Here is a 17,538-nt window from a genome sequence, read left to right as displayed (position 1 = left end):
GCTGATAGGAGAAGTGAACCAAGGAAGCAGGTGGGAAGCCTGGCCTCGCTCTCTGATGCACCCCCCTTAAGGAGTGGGCTCAGCTCCCTGGCAGGAGCCCCTTCATTAAAAGACTCTGAGGGTAAGTGCTCCAGGTATTTTTTCTGATTAACTAGTGAATAATTGTTAATTTTTTTTTTCAGAAAATAATCTGAAGAGTGTGCCATAATTTTATCACTTGGATATTTCCTATTAATATTTTGTTGCATATATTTTTTTCATTTCTTTCAATGTAGTTAGTACAGTAAACCCTTGGGTACCCCTGGGTCTGTGGTTCCAAGGAGCCCACTATTGAGGAAAAATCACAAATGCTCAGGATGCAGAGAGTTCAGTGTTGTCCTGCAGATTCTTGATTCATTTTTCTTATAACACTGCTCAGCTTCTGCTGATGCTGCCTTTCAACAATCCAAAATTTTCGCTTGATCACTTATATGAGGGATGTTATGTGTCCTTTCTTTTCTTTTTTCTTTTTTGTGATACTGAGGCTTGAACTCAGGGCCTGCACCTTGAGCCACTCCACAAGTCCTTTTTTATGAAAGGTTTTTTTCGAGATAGGTTCTCGTGAACTATTTACCTGTCTGGCTTCGAACCACGATCCTCCTGATCCCTGCCTCCTGAGTAGGTAGGTTTACTGGTGTGAGCCCCCTGCTCCTGGCAGTGTGCCCTTTTTGTCTTGGGAAGATTGCCATGACTTTCACCTTGCTTTTTTGGGCACTTTTTGCTTCTTGGGAGGCTTATTTTCACAAAATTGAGGGCAGGGAAACACTCAGCAGATCACACAATATAAACACAACCAACAGCACAGCTTCTGTGTATCAATTGAACTCTGTAATGCACATGCAGTAATTAAAATTTTTGTTTATGAAGTTTCTTTTGATTTTTAAAATTATTTTTTCTTGATTGCACTTGGTCAAAACCACACATAATAAACCTGTGAATAAGGCAGCAAGCTAACTTGGGATCCTTAGTAGCTGGTATTATAGGCATGTACCACCATGCCCAGCTTTCTCTGTTGTTTTGTACTGTCTTTGCTATGCTATCATAATACTTCTAGAAAACTGACTTTGTCTGGTCTTTGTTATCTATAGATGTGTTATGTGTATAATCCCTAGCTTGTGATGGTTTGACTTACGAGTTTTGAATTTTTATGCAAAAGTGACACATAATCAATAGAAACCGTACTTTAAATTTGGAGCTTTGATGTTCTCTCTGGGAGCAAGACGCACTGTATCTGTCTTCAGTCAGGCTGGACACAGTGGGAGCTGCAGCTCCTACTCCTGAGGGAAAGCAACCCATACTCTACAGTGCTCTGTGCTGCTGAGCCTTGGCGTTCAGTAGATTAGGCATATGAAATGCATTTTTTGATGTAAACTGAAGAACATCTGTAATTTTTAAACCATCTCTTGTTGAACATTTAAAACGACTGGAGTTGGATTTAAATTCAATTTAATTTTAAAAAATTTGTTCTCAGTTGCTGGGCACCAGGGGCTTAACCTGTATCTAAGATACTTGGGAGGCTGAGATTGGAAGGATTGTGGTTTGAGGCCAGGCCAGGCAAATAGGTCTCAAAACCCCATCTCTTAAATAACCAGAGCAAAATGAACTGGAGGTGTGGCTTAAGCAGTAGAGTGTTTGCTTTGCAAGTGCAAAGTTCTGGTTTAAACCCCAGTCCCATCAAGTAAAAGGAAAGAAAAAATTGATTTGAAGTTGGGGTGGTGACACGGGTGACCCATAACCCCAGGTGCTTGGGAAGTAGAGGTAGGAGGATCTTGAGTTTGTTTGAGTTGTGAGTTTGAGGCCAGCCTGGGGTACATAGTGAGACCCTGTCTCAAAAAAGTTGTTTTTTGATACCAGAGTAATGTTAGCTAAAACTTTGATGTAGCATGCCTTTTTATGTGTAGAAGAGATAGATCGGTAGCAAGACATAAAATAGCTTACTATGTCATCTATCTTCCCTTCCCTCCCCTCACACGACAGTACCAGGAATTTAAAACGCATATCCTTAAATGTGTAGCTATACAGTGGACTCTTTATGTCATATCACAGTCAGTATGGCATTTAACTGGACATGCCTAGAGCACCAGTGTGCCTCTTCTGAGTTTCCTGATGTAGATTGGTAAAGAATTTGCATAATTTTGGGGGTACTTCTAATCTTTTCATCTTGTGTGATATAACTGGGACTTCTAGAGCACACAGGAGATGGTCTGTTTCTCTACTATACTAAAAAGTATAGTGAGCCAGCCATGCATCTGTTAGGATGGTCATGTCCTGCCTCTCCATAGTTATGGCCATCCTTGAGGAAGGAACCTAGGATACCGCGATTGTCACTGTAACACAATATCTGAGAAAAATCAACTAAGGAAGGAAAGGTTTACTTAGTTCAAGGTTTCAGTCTGGTCATCTGGCTCCATTACTAGGAACCAATGGTGAGGCAGAGCATCGTGGTAGAGGAGAGCGTGGCAGAACAAAACAGCAGAGAGTGACAGGAAGGGGTCAGGGACAAGGTGCACCCTGAAAGGGCACACTGCTAGTGACCTGCTTCCTCCCACCAGCCAGTATCTCCGAATAACACATTCAGTATGAACTCCTGAACAAATTAACCCATTGAGGAAGTTAGGACCTCGTGATGTGGTTACCTCACTAGCACCGCCAGCTGCGGTCCAGGCCTTCAACATGTGAACCTTTTGTCGGGGACACATCCTATCTGAGCTGTAGCATGACCATCAAGTCACTGGCACTGCTGAGAGAAGGATGATTCAGGGGCGACACTGGGAACTGAGGACTGAAGAACAAAACCAGTGAGAAGGTCAGTGGGGTAAATGAAATACTGGTTTAGGCTAAGGGAATTTAACAGTGCAAAGGAGAAATTGAGGAAAATAATTAAGTATAGTCCATGAGTCTTACCTGTTGGCCACTTACTATGGTTGTGTTCTAATAAAGTATTGTCTATGATTTAAAAAGGGTTGTAGTGCATGACTGAAACATGTGTTCATAAAGCTTGTAATTGTTTTTAAGTTTTAGGTTATTACAAAGAAGCCCCAAACTGGAAAATAACTTAATGTGACTGAGAGACCATTTTACTGTAGGAGTTTCTTTGATGCTGACACTTTTTTCCTCTTTACAGGTAAAAGGGGAAGTATGGTTTTGAAAGATCTGAAATTGATCAGTGATAAAATTGGATCACTTGGATTAGGTAAACAGATTTCCACTTTCAGTGTGGATTGCTTTAAAATGATTATCTTTTAGGATAAAATCTTAAATGAGATGACACCATGAGCCTACATCGAACTGTTCATTTGATGGGTGTTTGGGGAGTTGGCATGTGTTCAGGGTTGCACTCTTTGAAAGGATGGCTGTAGCCACAGCCAGGACAGTTCTCTGTCTTGTGGAGTTCAGGCTGTGGTAGGGGAGAAGGTGTTAACAGGAACCTACAAATATTTTGTGGGTTAGAGGGCCAGTGTTGGTATGATGATGGACCATGGTCTGTGTCTTCTGGCCAAGGCATTCAGGGAAGTCCTCAAGGAGAGGCTAGGCCAAGACTTAGTGGCCAAATAGGAGATATTGTAAAGGAGAAGGGAAAAGGTCTCAGTTCAGACTGTGCAAAGTTGGTACAGAAGCAGAGCCATTCTGTGGGTGCTGGGAGTACACGGTCCTGGCTTCAGGAGCTCGGTCTAATAGAGGAGAGATGTGCGATGTCATGTAGGTGTACAGAGCAAATGTTGGCAGCTGGCCCTGTAAGTGAGCATCTCCTCTGGAAGTAAGTGTGAATGTAACTGAGTTCTCGGCCACTAGTTGAGAACATAGTTTGCATAGGTTTCCGCTCAGTGCATACCACAGGCAGGTATGACAGGAGAATCTTTGAGTGACCCTTATTCTCCATCACTGACTTGAAAGAAAATGGTACAGCCAGGCCCTCTGTGGCCATCTCCTGTCCTGTCTGGTTGTGATGCAGTGTTAGGTTCCCCTGGGCTGTGAGTATTCACATGTGGGATTGTTAAAGAGCTGAGCTCCCCAGGCAAGCTGGGGAGAAAGGATGTCCCATGTGCTGTTGGCTGTTAAAACTGGGCATGTATTAGGGGGAAGCTAGAGAACGCCCCTTCCTCTTCTGAAAAAAAACCTGGGTAGGTAGTACAAAGGACTTGGGTTTAGAGTTGACAGAGCTATATGCATATCCCAGGTGTGGCCTGATTTGGGGGGTTGTTGGGGGTTTAAACGAAACTTCTCTTTCTCAGCTGTTAAGTAGAACTAATAGCATCGTCTTCACTTTAGAGACATAGGCTTTAAGTATGTACACAAACAGGAGTAAAAGTGCAGTGCCTGGCACAGCAGGCACCACACAGACCAGCTTCCTTTTTGTGTTACTTTCTTCCCCGTTTGCAGCTACTTGCTGAAGAATAGATGTTCCCTGAGCTGCCCAGATTCTTGTTCCACACAGTGCCCTGGAGTCCTGGTAACTGCTGAGTTGCTGGTCATGCTACTCTCTCTGCGCATCCCGTTGCTGGCTGGCCAGCTAGGTGGGCCCACTGCCCTTCTTCACTGGTTGCTCCTCTGAGGTGCGAGTGAATGTGCAGGGGACATTCTTTCCTGCTGTATCTCTGGATGTCTGCCACCCAGAGCCTTCCGAACTGTGACACCTTGACGGCTGCTCTGTCCCCTTCCTTCTGGTTCTTTGTGTTTTACTTTGTGATGTTTCTTCCTGTTGCCAGTCTTTCGACTTTGCTGTCTGACTGCTGTTCTCTGTCCAAGTGATGGTTACCCCCTCTGCTGTTAGGGTGGGACTGTGGAGAATTCTCGTCCTTGGTGAGGAGGGGTTCCTCTGACTACAGAGCTGCTTGGCAGAGTAGAATGGTGGTAGGCTTCCCATTTCACCTCACCCTCTGTTTAGCTTGGGCACACTTTGAGCTGGAATTTGGGTAGTTACATAGGCCACGCGTACTAGTTCACTAGCCAGATGTTTGCTGTTGAGTTAACATACGGATTCAATAGAAGTAAACATTGTTATTTACTTTGTTTAATGGCATTGCAGCAATGTTGTTTAGTGTTTGAGCTTCTTTCCATTGTAAGTACACGTAGCAGTATTCTAGATATTTTAAGCAATACATAGATGCTAGTAGTTTTGTCCAGGGTGATAGTGATGTTAGTGATATGTGCCTGGCACTGCATGAAGAAATTACTTTTCTACCCCAGGAGGTAGGTTGGTCATGCCTGTCTTTATAGAAGCAGAACTAGTAAGAACTCTGTAAATTAGTGACTTACAGAGGGTCATAGGCTTTAAGAATCTTGATATGTCATAGAGACCTTAACCACGGTGTAGTACCTCCTAGACAGTACTTAAAATACCATTTTGTGAGAAAATTCTGAGTTTCATAGAAATAGTTTACAAGTTAAGTTTTACAGTCCAAGCTATTTAGTTTGATCGTCAAGTACAAAAGGTATGGAAATGAAATGTAAGTCAGGCACGTTGCATGGTTAAAGCAAAAGTTATCTGAAAAGCAATAGACATTTTATTTTAAAAAGTAGATATTTTAGACTTTGTGGGCCATGTATGGTCTCTGTCACATGTTCCTTGTTTTTTTAATATTCCTTTAAAAATACCAGAGCCATTCTTTGTTCATTGGCTGAGCAAAAGCAGGATATTGGTCAGAGGTAAGAAGCAAAGGCTATTGGAGCAGCCCAGGTGGGTTGAGGCCGGCATCTTACAGATGGAGCAGACAGATGGCATGGGATGGGTGGAGACTTTAAAGGAATGTAATCATATAGATTCTGTTCATGACACTCATTTTGATTCTGACGTGTGAAGTTCCCAGGATGTGTAAAGTGCATAAGCAGGAAGTCAGAATCCAGTGCTTTGTAGCACATTATTCAGCACGGGCTATTGACCCCATGTGTTCAGTTGGCTACAAGTGTGGCAAGCAGGGAATTGAGGAAGCTCACTCCATATCCACACTGCAACCACAACTGTCCCCGCTGTCCTGGCTCAGTTTCCTGTTCACACCTAGCGACTCAGTGATTAGTTCTTGGAGGCTCTCAGGCTCTTATTAGCTACCACTGCTGTTTGTTGATTGCACTTGTAAGCCAGCCACCGATGTGGTTCGCTCATTACTTGCTGTTCAGTACTTCAGCTCCTAAGCTTTTGAGGCTCCAAGTAGAGATGGGCTGTTTTTTCTAGAGGCGCAATCTGGAAACTTGTCACCCTCCCTGTACTCCATGGCTTCTGGTCAGGGACTCTTGATTCATTGTTCCGCAGTGTGAATGCAGCACTAGCCGTGGTTCTTGTTTTCTGAAAATCGTTCCTTCTCATTCCATGCCATCTGACTGTCTTACCTGTAGGACTCCTGCCTTCACTGGAGTCTTCAACCCGGTCTCCCCACAACAACCTTTTGTAATCTTTACTTTCATTCTTTTTTTTTTTTTTTTTTTTTTTTTTTTTTTGGTGGTACTGGGGTCTGAACTCATCGCCTAATGCTTGCTAGGTAGATGCTCTACCACTTGAGCCACTCTGCCAGCCTCTTACTTTCATTCATAATTCCCCTAAGCACATTTCGTCTCACAGTGCTCAGTGTCCATGGGAAAGCATCTCTTGGGTATCACTGCCCTGTGCTTTCACACCCACTACTCCTGTTAATTTCCCTTTGCTTTAGACTGAAATCTGACCAGGGCTCTCCAGACCCTATACACTCTGGCCTCTCACAGTTCTGTCTGCCCCGCAGCCTGGCTCCTTGCTTGTGGTGTTTTAGATGCCACAGCTTTCCCATCTAGAGCCTTTGCACCTATTCCCTCCTCTTAGAACTCATTCTCTCCCAGTACCTGCACCTCTGCTGCCTTCAGGGTTCAGGTCAGTTGCTACCTCAGAGTTCTTACCGCCTGGCCTGCTCTGAAGGCATTGGGTTTGTTCCACTGTTTGTTTTCTCTTTCTTCTTGTAGAGTATTGGCTTCTGTATCTGTAGGGGACAGAGGAGTCATTTGCATATTTGATAATTGAATAACCTTTAGTTATCCTGTGTGGCTGCCCGTCCAGCACTCAGATCCTCTCAAAAGTCTGGTCTCGGGCTTTGGAGGACCCAGGAAGGTGCCAGCAGCATCTGTGAACTGCTTGCTCTCCAACGAGTTTCTTTGTGCTCTGCATCTTCCCTCTGCCCTCCATCACCATTCATTCACATCCACCTGTCTCCTCACCTGGTCCTTAGACGATGTGGGGGGAGTGTAACTTTGTCTTAACAGCCTTAGGTAAGTCCTGGGGTGCTCACCTGTAGGAGCCTTGACATGTAGCACTGTTGTGTCTCCTTCAGGCAGTTGGTCTGCTTTTGTTCAGAGCTCTGGGTTAAGCACTTTGCATATGCGATAAAGCTTATGTAAACTCTGTGATTGGTGTGGGTTTGGCTGTATTTAACATGGCTATGAAAGGGCCCCAAAGGCCCTCTGAGTTCTGGGCTGTTGGGTGGGGCCCAGTCTGAAGCTAGTTCTGTTGACTGCAGCTGCACTGATTTGCCTTGTGATCGTTGTTAAGTTTTCTAACTGTTAAGTGGGAACATCTCAGCAGTTCCCAACAAGGTAACCAGGGGAGTTGATGGTGCCTTGCTGGTGCTACACTCCATCAACTCAAAGGGCAGCATGGTGGTGAGCCTGCCTGGGCCTCCTTCTTTGAGAGCCTGGATGAAAGAAGGGGTTAAGCACGCTAGGATGTGGTGCAGTCACTTAGAGCAGCTGCCATTTGCCTTCGTGTTAAATGGTAAAAATACTGCTTCTGAATAGTCTTCAGAACTTGTCTTTAGTGAGGAGATATCATTTAGCACAGTAACATACTATTTGGGCAGGGAATATGTTTAGTTTGTAGATAAATTATGAAGCATTTTCACGTGAACGTGTTAACATTTCTTTTCTTAAACTTACCAGGAAATGGAGAAGAAGATGACTATATTGATGATTTTAATAGGTAAGAAAAACAGTATGTATATTTGTAAATAATTTCTGAATACAGATGAGTGTGACAGAATTACATTAGGACTTATTTTAGCGTATCTTATTCTTTGTTGTGTTGATTAAAGGTGAATGAAAGATAGTTGATCCAAAATTATTTATTTTGGAGCATGTTCTTCCTTTTATATTAGACTTATACATCTATAATATGTTGAGGGAATTGGTAATAATAAGAAATAACACTGAGAGCCAGGCGAGGTGGTGCACAGTTATAGTCCCAGCTATTTGGGAAATGTGGGCAGGAGGATTAGGAGTTGAGAGCAGAGTTAGTGAGGCCCGATCTTAAAACAAAAGACAGACAAAGGGCTGGGAATGTGGACTGAATAACAAGGCCCTGAATTCAGTTATCCCCAGTACTGGAAAAAGAAGGAGTGGGGAGGCAGAAATAGCATTGAGGAGTCAACTGAGAAGTCGTTAGGAGAGAGGCAGCTGTCACAGTGGACTGGCTCTTTTGCTCCTCCTTTCCTCTCTCTTCATTGTGGGAATTTGTAGTCAGCATAAGAAAATTGCCCCTGTAATTATTTTTCTGATCCAGACAACATTTCATATTTTTGTGTCAGGTGGTTTTGTTACATACATGAAGATAACTTATGGATTACCTAATAATATGGAAATAATATTGTTGTGGATCTAAGTAGAAATCTTAAATCAACTATCTAGAATTTCATTTGACTTTTTTCCATGTAGAAATTTGTACTTATTTTTAGCAGAATAATTTCCTCATAAGAGTTTTTTTTTTTTTTTTGAAATCATGTGATGTAGTTGAAATTTTAGAAATCTGGGTTTGTTTCCTGCCCTTGTGTGCAAAGTCACCATTGAACCTTAGGTTTTGCATCTGCTCATTTGACGTGATTGGAGCTACTGCCCTTGATATTTTAAGGGCCACATGAGATGGTGGGTATAAACTTGATGATATTTAATGTTATACTTCACCTAAAAGATTAGAACAAATATCTGAAAATTTGAAGAATAGTAGTTACTCTTTTCAGAGTTTTTTTTTTTTTCTTTTCTCTTTTCCCTTCTTGCAATAGTGCCAGCCATCGCTCAGAACAAAGTGAGCTAAGTATTGGTGAACAGATTGAAGAAGACCTTTCCACAGGAGTAGATGACATCAACACCAGTGATAAAGTATGGGGTTATGTGTTTCCCATTCATGGCTGTCTTTGCCTATTTGTTGATTTACCTTGAGGTTTCAGAAATTACTTAGTAGGAAAACAGTTGAAAATTGTGAAAGGGTCATGCTAGAGTTAACCTACTCTGTGTCTGTGAAGAGTTTTCAATGAATATGTAAGCTGTTTTTAGTTGTCACTCTCGTTGGTACCTGTGTGTTTCTGACTGACTGAGTTGCTTCTGGGTCACTAGGCTTACTGTGGGGTAAGGAAGGCCATAGTGGTTCACCACATCCATGTTGCAGGTTATGGTCATCTCAGGTCCAGCTGTAATACCTGAATAGGTAAGGCAGGACCAGTCTATAGCCGCAGGAGGTAGGGTGGCAAAGGGAACTGGTGTTCATTGAGGTTTGCCATCATGAGTCCATATATGAGGTGTCCACATCTGAGCTTTTCGTGCAGCAGAGAAGAGAGTACACTTGTCCATATGGAGCAGCTGTGCACAGCTCAAGTGGATCTGCCTTTCATGTCATGGGGGTCTGATCCAGGAACACGAGGTGGACTTCACAAGTGCTGGGCTGCTGCATGGGGAGAAGGCCTATGAGCGAGGTCACACTGAACAGAGAAACAACACAGTCGGAGGCAGCAAAATTTGGTGTGCCCTCCCTCTTTAATGTACTGCATTTTCTTAGGAAGGCTTTAACCTTTCACACTAGGTTCTTTACTTGTTAGGTGGAAATATTAATACCTGCCTAATAGGATTGTTTTGGAGATTAAATGATAATATGTAAAACTCCTCTGATTCCTTACACATTATAAACTTAAATTATCTGTGCTTTCCTTTTTCACCCTTTGTCATCCACAAGAGGCCTAAACATGATTTAAAGTTAAATGAAAGAAAGGGGATTTTCAGTCATTTTCCTTGCTGGAGTTAATGATGAGGTCAGCTGTTAACTCAGCCACTTGGTACTGTCACAGAGTTCAAAGCAGGGCCAGGAGCCTGCCATATGTCGAGTCCAGTGTTGAGCCATGGTTGGAGAACTCTAGCAGGTAGAAAAGGAGATGTGGCCGTCATGCTGCCACTGGGGACCATGTGCTACTCAGGTGGTTTCTTTCTGTTCTTCATGGGGTCATCCCCACCCTGCCCCACCCCACCCGGGGTGTGGTACATCTAGTGCACTCTAGGAATTTTCTGGTGCAGGCTTAGCTTTATATAGTCATGCTGTTAACAGCTTTGCACAGGAATGGACTTGCGTTGGTCATTGTACTTCATCAGCTGACATTTTTAAGGATTTCTCTACAGAGAATGCAGAAGTGTTTGCATTCTTTGCCATAGTAGAGCTTTTACCCAAGGTGACCAAAACTGATATTTGTTGTGCTATTTAGAAAGTGTGGCGCTTGGGATGTGGGCCTTGTGGAAGGAGATAGTACTAAATAAGTCCAACCGATCTGGGTTTGAGTCCTGGGGCTGCTATTTACCACTCGAAAATTGTGGCCTTAGCTTCTCATATTTATTTCACAAGGGGGTGATTGTTGTAAAAATTAGTGATGAGAATAGAGCAAATAGATTAGTATTTAGAACAGACATTCACAAAATGGTAGCTAGGACTGTTAGTTCTGTTCCGGTCTTAAGTGAGGTATAGGGTCTTTCCTCAAGTTTTTATACAGGCTGGGTCATTTACATACAAGTGCACATTTAAATAGAAAGTGATGTGTCCCCTAAAAGGCCTGTCACTTGTGGACTATGGAATGCTTATTATTTGAGCTGGACTTTGAAAGATGATGACTGATCTGATAGTGTGTTGGGTGGGGGTGTTGGGAGGATCGGGGAGGGTGCTGTGACTCCAGGGCTCCACTGGAGGCTCCCTGTGACGAGGCAGACACAGGGATGGGTGGGGCAGGCTCTTAGACAATGGCTTTGGAGCAGAAGTCACAGGGAAAGGAGCAGGAGCAGGGGCCCAGCAAGAGAAAAGGAACAGGCCCTGTCCTCGGAAGCGCACACAGAGTGCACAGCAGCCTCATTGAGTGAGCATGCCAACAGTGACACTGAACGCTCTCAGAGTCTTGTTCTTCACTGTTGATAGATAGCAAGCTATCATGGAGAGCCAGTACTTTTTTCAGGGCTAAAAATACGTTTATTTTTATTTTGTGACATGAAAAATCTGTTTTGTGGCTTTGAACTGAGATGGCTGCATTGAGTTCTAATTCTAAAATTAATGAAGGATGTAATTGCCTTTATGCACACAAAAACAGTTTAAAAAAAATAACCCATGTGATGTCTTGAGAATCCTTTTTATTTTTTTTTCCATCACTGGGGTTTGAATTGAGGGACTCACGCTTGATAGGCAGGCTCTCTACCACTTGAGCCACTCCACCAGCCCATGTGAGACCTGTATACGTTACGTAATATTTAAATCAGATTAAACATATCTCTTTCTTTCTTTATGATGAAAACATTCAGAATTCTTTCTTGTAGCTTTTGAAATGTACAGTAGACTATCATTATATTGACCGTACTGTACAAATAGCTCACCAGAACTTATAACTTAGTCCACACTGATCACCCCCTCTCCACATCTCCCTCTCCACTCTTCTCCCTAGCCTCTGGTCACCACCATTCTACTCTCAATTTCCATTAGATCAGCTTTGTTATATTTCACACATGAGTGAGATCGTGCAATGTTTGTCTTTCTGTACCTGACTTATTTCACTTCACATATATGATCTCCAGTTCCATCCATACGGTCACAAATAACAGGATTCCATTCTTTTTTATGGACACATAGTTTTCCATTGTACTCTTTTATGCCTTCGTCAGTTGACGGATGCTTAGTTGTTGGCTGTGGTGAGTAGTGCTACAGTGAACATGGGAGTGGAGACGTCTCTTCACCATATTGACTCCATTTCTTTTGGATATTTCCTCTGGAATGGTGTTCTGTTTTTTCTGATGGCTATGCTAATTCACACTTCCGCCAGCACTGTTGAGGGTCCCTTTTCTTCACACCCTTGTCAGCACCTGCTGTCTTGTCTTTTTGATAACGCCCTTGTTCCTGGGTGAGGTGATATCTCACTGTGGTTTTGGTTCTCGTTTCCTTGATGATAAGTGATATTGAACACTTTTTCATCCACCTGCAGCCCATTTGTATTTTTAAAGAAATGTCTGTTTAGTACTGTTGCCTCTTTTTGAATCCGGGGTTTTTGGTTTTTGGGTTTTTTTTTGGTGGAGGGCTATTGAGTTTTTTGAGTTCCGTAACAATCTTTGTCAGATGCAAGCATTCTGTGGGTTGTGGCTTCACTCAGTTGATTATTTCCTTTGCTGTGCAGAAGCCGTGGAGTTTGATGTAATCCCACTTGTCTGTTTTTTTCTTTTGTTTACTGAGCTTTTGTAGGCTTGTCCAAAACAATCCTTGCTGAATCCACTGGCCCCCGAGTACTCTGTGTTTTCTTCTAGTAGCTTTAGTTCTTACATATAAGCCTTTGATCCATTTTGTGCTGATTTTTTTTGTAATGTTGGGAAAGATGGAGGTCTGTTTTTCTGCATATGGATACCCAATTTTTCCAGCACCTTTATTAAAAAAATGCAGATAGGGCATTTGATAAAATTGACTAACCCTTCATAATAAACACTGAATAAATTAGACATAGAAGGAGTCTATTTAAACAAAATAAAGGCCATGTATAATAAGCCAGCAGCTAACATACCGACTGAGGAGGAGTTGAAAGTCTTCTCTGTGTGATGTGAAGTAAGACAAGGATGCCACACTCACCTCTGTCTTCAGCACAGGGCTAGAAATCGTAGTCGGGGCAATCAGGCAAGTGAAAGAAATAAAGGGCTTCCCAGTTAGAAAGCTTGAAGCCGAATTGTCACTGTTCTCAGATGACTTGATCTTACATGTTATAAAACCCCCAAAATTCCGGCAAAAGGCAGGCATCAGTGGCTCATGCCTATTATCTTAGCTACTCGAGAGACAGGGAACAGGAGGATCATAGTTCAAAGCCAACCTAGGCAAAAAGTTCATGAGACCTTATCTCGAAAACACCAAACATAGAACAGGACTGGCAGAGAGGCTGTTAGAACTAATAACTGAGCTGAGCAAAGTTGCTGGATACAAAGTCAGCACACAAAAATCAGTAATGTTGCCTTACGCCAGTAGTGAGTCATGTGAGGTAGAACCCAAGAAAGCAATCCCATTTGCCTCAGATCAAAGCTAAATGTAAAACCTCAGATAACTGAATCACCTAGATGAAGAAGGATGGCTTTCTGTCCACAGTTTTTCCTATATTCACCTTTGTCTGTTGTTTAGAATTACTGTTTTGCAAATGTAATAGAACACCTTAATGATTTCTTTCTTTAAGAGTGATAGGAGGAGAAAATACAGCTCCAAGTTATCAGAATCTATTTTAGACTCTACAGAATTTTTTGGCCTTTCAGTTTTTGTGTAAACTGGAGTTTGGATTAAAAACATAAGAACTTTAAGGTTCCTAGTCAGTTTCTTTGTGACAGATGGTTTACACCAAGACTTCTTTTGGACCAATGGGAAGGGAAGGGGCTTTATTTATTTAAAAGGATTTTACTCCTAACCTTACATTTTTCTACCCAAAGAATAACAAAATGAGATACCAAGGGGACAGATGAGTAAGAGACCGAAGCTCACAAAATATTTAGACAGAAGGAGTCTTGTTATTCTCACAAAGTGTCCCTGTTCCTATGTAGTGTTTAGTCCAGGGTTGACACACTTCTTCCCTGAAAGGCCACATAGTAAATACGTTGGGTGTTTTGTTGTAGCTGCTCCACTTTGCTGTTGTATTGAGAAAACTGCCACAGATGACACGTGTGAGTGGGGGTGGCTGTGTCCCTTTGTCCAGATTTGACTGGCAACTGGTTGATAAAGATGGGTGTAGATAAAGTTGAGAAGGTTGGCTCTGTCCTTCCTCAGCCATCAGAGGGACTGCATTCTGTATTTTCTGTGTTCTGGACCCTGTCTTGACCCTTGGTTTCCTCTTCAGAGATACTTTCTTGGCCTTCATTATGCTTATATATGTATTTCCTTTTCTGTCTTTAGCTTAAGCATGGAAATGAGTGTGTATGTTTTGGCTAGTAGAGGTTAACTGTCTAGTTCATGTGTAGTTTAAACAGAAATCGTGATGACTCATGGCTGCAACACCAGTGGTCTTGAGGCTGAGGCTCTGTGGGCCATCTTGTGTGCCCATCTGCTCTCCAGCAGTCTCCTGTGGCTTCAGCTGACATGAGGTTAGGGACTGTCCTGCTGTGCCTTAAGTGTAATGTTACAAACGTAACTTGCATGCCATCATACAAAGTTAAACCATAGGAGACAAAAGGTTTTAAATGACAATATTGCACATTTCGTGCATAACAAGGTCACACGTTGGACTGTACCCAAGGAGGAAGTCTTATGGTTTGTTATGAGTATGTTTCTTAGATTAAATTGGAATAATGTGTAGAAGTTTTTTTGTGTAGTTTTACACTTTGACTTGAAATGTGTGAGAATCTAGTCAGTACAAAGCACTGAGTTCACAAGGCTGTACCCGTCTGTTAGCTGTGAGGTTCCCAGCAAACCACTGCCAAGCACCTGAGATTTCCCACTTGTTTTATGAGTTTTAATGTGAAGCCGGTTGTAGAGTATAAAGTATTTAAATGATAGTTTTATACTTTTTAAGTTAATTCAGACTCTGCTTGTGTTCTGACATTAAATCTTTTCTTTCTTTTGAACAACAAAGCTCGATGACCTCACACAAGACCTGACTGCCTCCCAGCTCAGTGACATTGCAGACTACCTGGAAGATGTGGCGTAGACACGAAGAAGGAAGTATTCTGATTGACAGAGACAGGACTGATCAGCTCCATTTTTTTTTTTTTTTTTTTTTCAGACAATCACTTTTTGCTGGAATGTCTACTCCCTGTTGGTGCCTTCCATTTCAAAAAAGACTGCACATATTTTTAAAAATTAACTTCATTTTACTAAACAAAATACTTCCTATATGAGCCCATGTGTGGAAGATTTAATATTCTTAATTTGGTTTAGCTTGACATTTCTCTATGAAAATTGAGAACACTCAAGTTCATTACAGGGAGGGAACTTCTGTGTTAAGAGAATAAAGAGAGGTGTCAGTAGAGTCATAGGTTCACATGACTCTTCCTGTGTGGCTGCTGGTGCAGAGATCTTTGAAAACCTGACCTTTAGCCATCCGAAACCAGATGTGTTTACATCTGGTTAACTTACGCCCTTAGTGTGTTCTAAGATATTAGGTGAAATGACCTGGTAAACTCATGATGCTGAAGTATATTAATGTAAGTTATGCTTGATGTGTCAGCTTGATTTTGTATTTCCTTCCTTTTGGAAGGTTTGTTAGACCATTAAGGTTATATTAAAGTATTCTTGTGTGTGCTATTTAGTTTTGCTTATTTTGAAGAAATCTAGAAGTGGTTATGACTTAACTCATAGAGTTGTCAATGTCAGTTAACACTTATGGTCCCCATTCCTCCTGTTGTCTGTATAAGCAGCTTTTGTCCCAGGTTCTCTTCATTACAGTTATTATTTGTAAAGATGCCTTGAAATATATTAAAACCAAAATGCATCTGACACCATTAAGCATTGCTTTTATTTCAGATCTGTAAGTTGATTATGTTCTAATCCAAATTGGAACAAAATAGTAGTAATGGCCTAAGACCACATAGATTCAGTTTAACAAGCTTTACTGTATGTAATTTCTTTGTACAGGCTCCTTAGAGCCTGTAATAGAATTTCCACCAGACTCAGACCATGTTCCTTGTGCTGCTGTAATATTAGTAATGCAAAAGTATTTAAGAATGTACAAATAGAAAAACAAAAGTGACGTGTGCATATTCACGTAAGTATGAGTAAAGCTAGGATTGCATGGAGTTTTTGTACTTTTTTATCTCAATTATGGCTGTTAAAAGTTATCTTTGTTAATAAAAGAGCAAAATAGACATACTTTGTTGAGACCAGTTAGTGAACAGGCTGCTTCTCACTTATGCCAGTTTTCCATTTCACATTAGCTTAAGTGTTACGGAGTATTTATCAGGCTCTAAAATGTGGAGGAAATGAAGCTGTAGTAAAGATTAAGGCTCTCTGACATTAGAACCTGGCTTTTTAAAATTTAAGTGAAACTGAACTATAAACTCAGACAGGAGGTAGGGCAGAAAGTGGACTGGGTGGCCTACAAGCACGTGCTGCTTCTGCCCTGGGATTGTGGCCCCTGTTGCAGTCAGCTTTCACTGTGAAGCGCGATCTGTGCTGTTGTCTCTGCAAGCACTTTGTAAGCACTGTAGTCCTGTCTGGGCCCTCTTGAGTCTGGGTCAAATGTGTGGTTTATTTTAATACTAGGTAGAAGCGCATTTCAGTGAAGTGATTTGAGAGCATAGCAGGATGTGGCTTTTGTGTTTGTGGAAAACTTTCCAACAGTAGGGTCTAAAATTTGTTATTTTTTGTTACCCAGGGACTCTGACCTTTTGGTAATATTTGGGAGGGTGGGGAGAGAAATGCCAAGTTTACAGCTTTATAATTAGTACTGCATGTGTGTTATCAAATAACTTAGTTTAAAATTCGACTGTGAATATGCTGTTTCCACATGCGACCCTCCCTAGATGCTGTTAACCTCTCACACCTTAAAGTATAAAGTGACGGGTTTTGTATGATTAGTGTTTGCTTTTTGTTAAAAATTTTAGCTCATGAAGTACATTTTATGATTGCCTGTTTTATAGTAGGGTTACCCCCCCCCATTTTTATTAGGATATTTTCGTTGTACTGGGGGAATTTATTGTGACAGTTCTAGTAGAGCTTTTAAAAAATGCTAGACTTTCAATTTTATTGATGAGAATTATAAATGAATAAAAGCACTTATTCTTCCTTTATTTTCTCTTGAACCTGTTACCTGTTATGATGTGTAACAGCAGCAGTGGCCCAGGTTTCTGCCAAACTCCAGCCAGCTCTCTGCCATCGTCACCATCTGCTCTCTGCCTGGGACCTGAGCGGCACAGGCCAGGTGGCCTCCCCAGCCCTGCACAAGGCTGGTTTGTTTTGCTCTCATTTTCAGAGAAGCTTCCAGACAGAGGGAGATAGCCTCCCCCTTTCTGTTCAGTTTACCTTTGTGTTTTGTTCATCTCTTACTATACGCTGGAGTGGTCTTGCTAATTTATTTCCTTGTTTGCTGCCTATAAGTTCCATGAGAGCAGGGAATTTTTTTTTTTAATATCACAAATAAAACAGCATTTGGCCATAGTGTGCTTAGTAAATATGGATTGCAGCAGAGCTTTTTAAGCACTGGCAGAGAGCAGAGATGCTGGGCAGCTGCCTTCCAAGGACAGTATTACACAGGGTTTTTGGTGGGGGGGCAGCTGTGCCCCTATGCTGGACCTATAGAGGCCCCCAGC

General features: G+C 42.0%; 1 protein-coding gene across 5 annotated transcripts in view; it reads left to right on the top strand.

Annotated features, from left to right (window-relative positions):
- Positions 1–16,095, top strand: part of Cep43 (centrosomal protein 43) — a 37,868-nt gene extending 21,773 nt beyond the window's left edge. For 3 of the 5 annotated variants that reach the window (XM_074070469.1, XM_020187049.2, XM_020187047.2), the window contains 5 exons: positions 9–121; positions 3,164–3,232; positions 7,933–7,972; positions 9,048–9,144; positions 14,865–16,095. In XM_074070469.1, coding sequence (XP_073926570.1) covers positions 9–121; positions 3,164–3,232; positions 7,933–7,972; positions 9,048–9,144; positions 14,865–14,939 — 394 coding nt within the window. In that variant the 3' untranslated portion in view covers positions 14,940–16,095. Of the gene's footprint in view, positions 1–8; positions 122–3,163; positions 7,973–9,047; positions 9,145–14,864 lie in introns of those variants that run through there. The other 2 variants (XR_012447172.1, XR_012447171.1) reach the window with 2 other exon arrangements.
- The last annotated feature ends 1,443 nt before the right edge of the window (positions 16,096–17,538 follow it).

This window comes from Castor canadensis, chromosome 1 (genome assembly GCF_047511655.1).
Source record: "Castor canadensis chromosome 1, mCasCan1.hap1v2, whole genome shotgun sequence".
In the NCBI taxonomy this organism is placed as follows: Eukaryota; Metazoa; Chordata; class Mammalia; order Rodentia; family Castoridae; genus Castor; species Castor canadensis.
The sequence above is the reverse complement of the archived record's forward strand: the minus strand, read 5'-3'. Positions and strand labels throughout refer to the sequence as shown.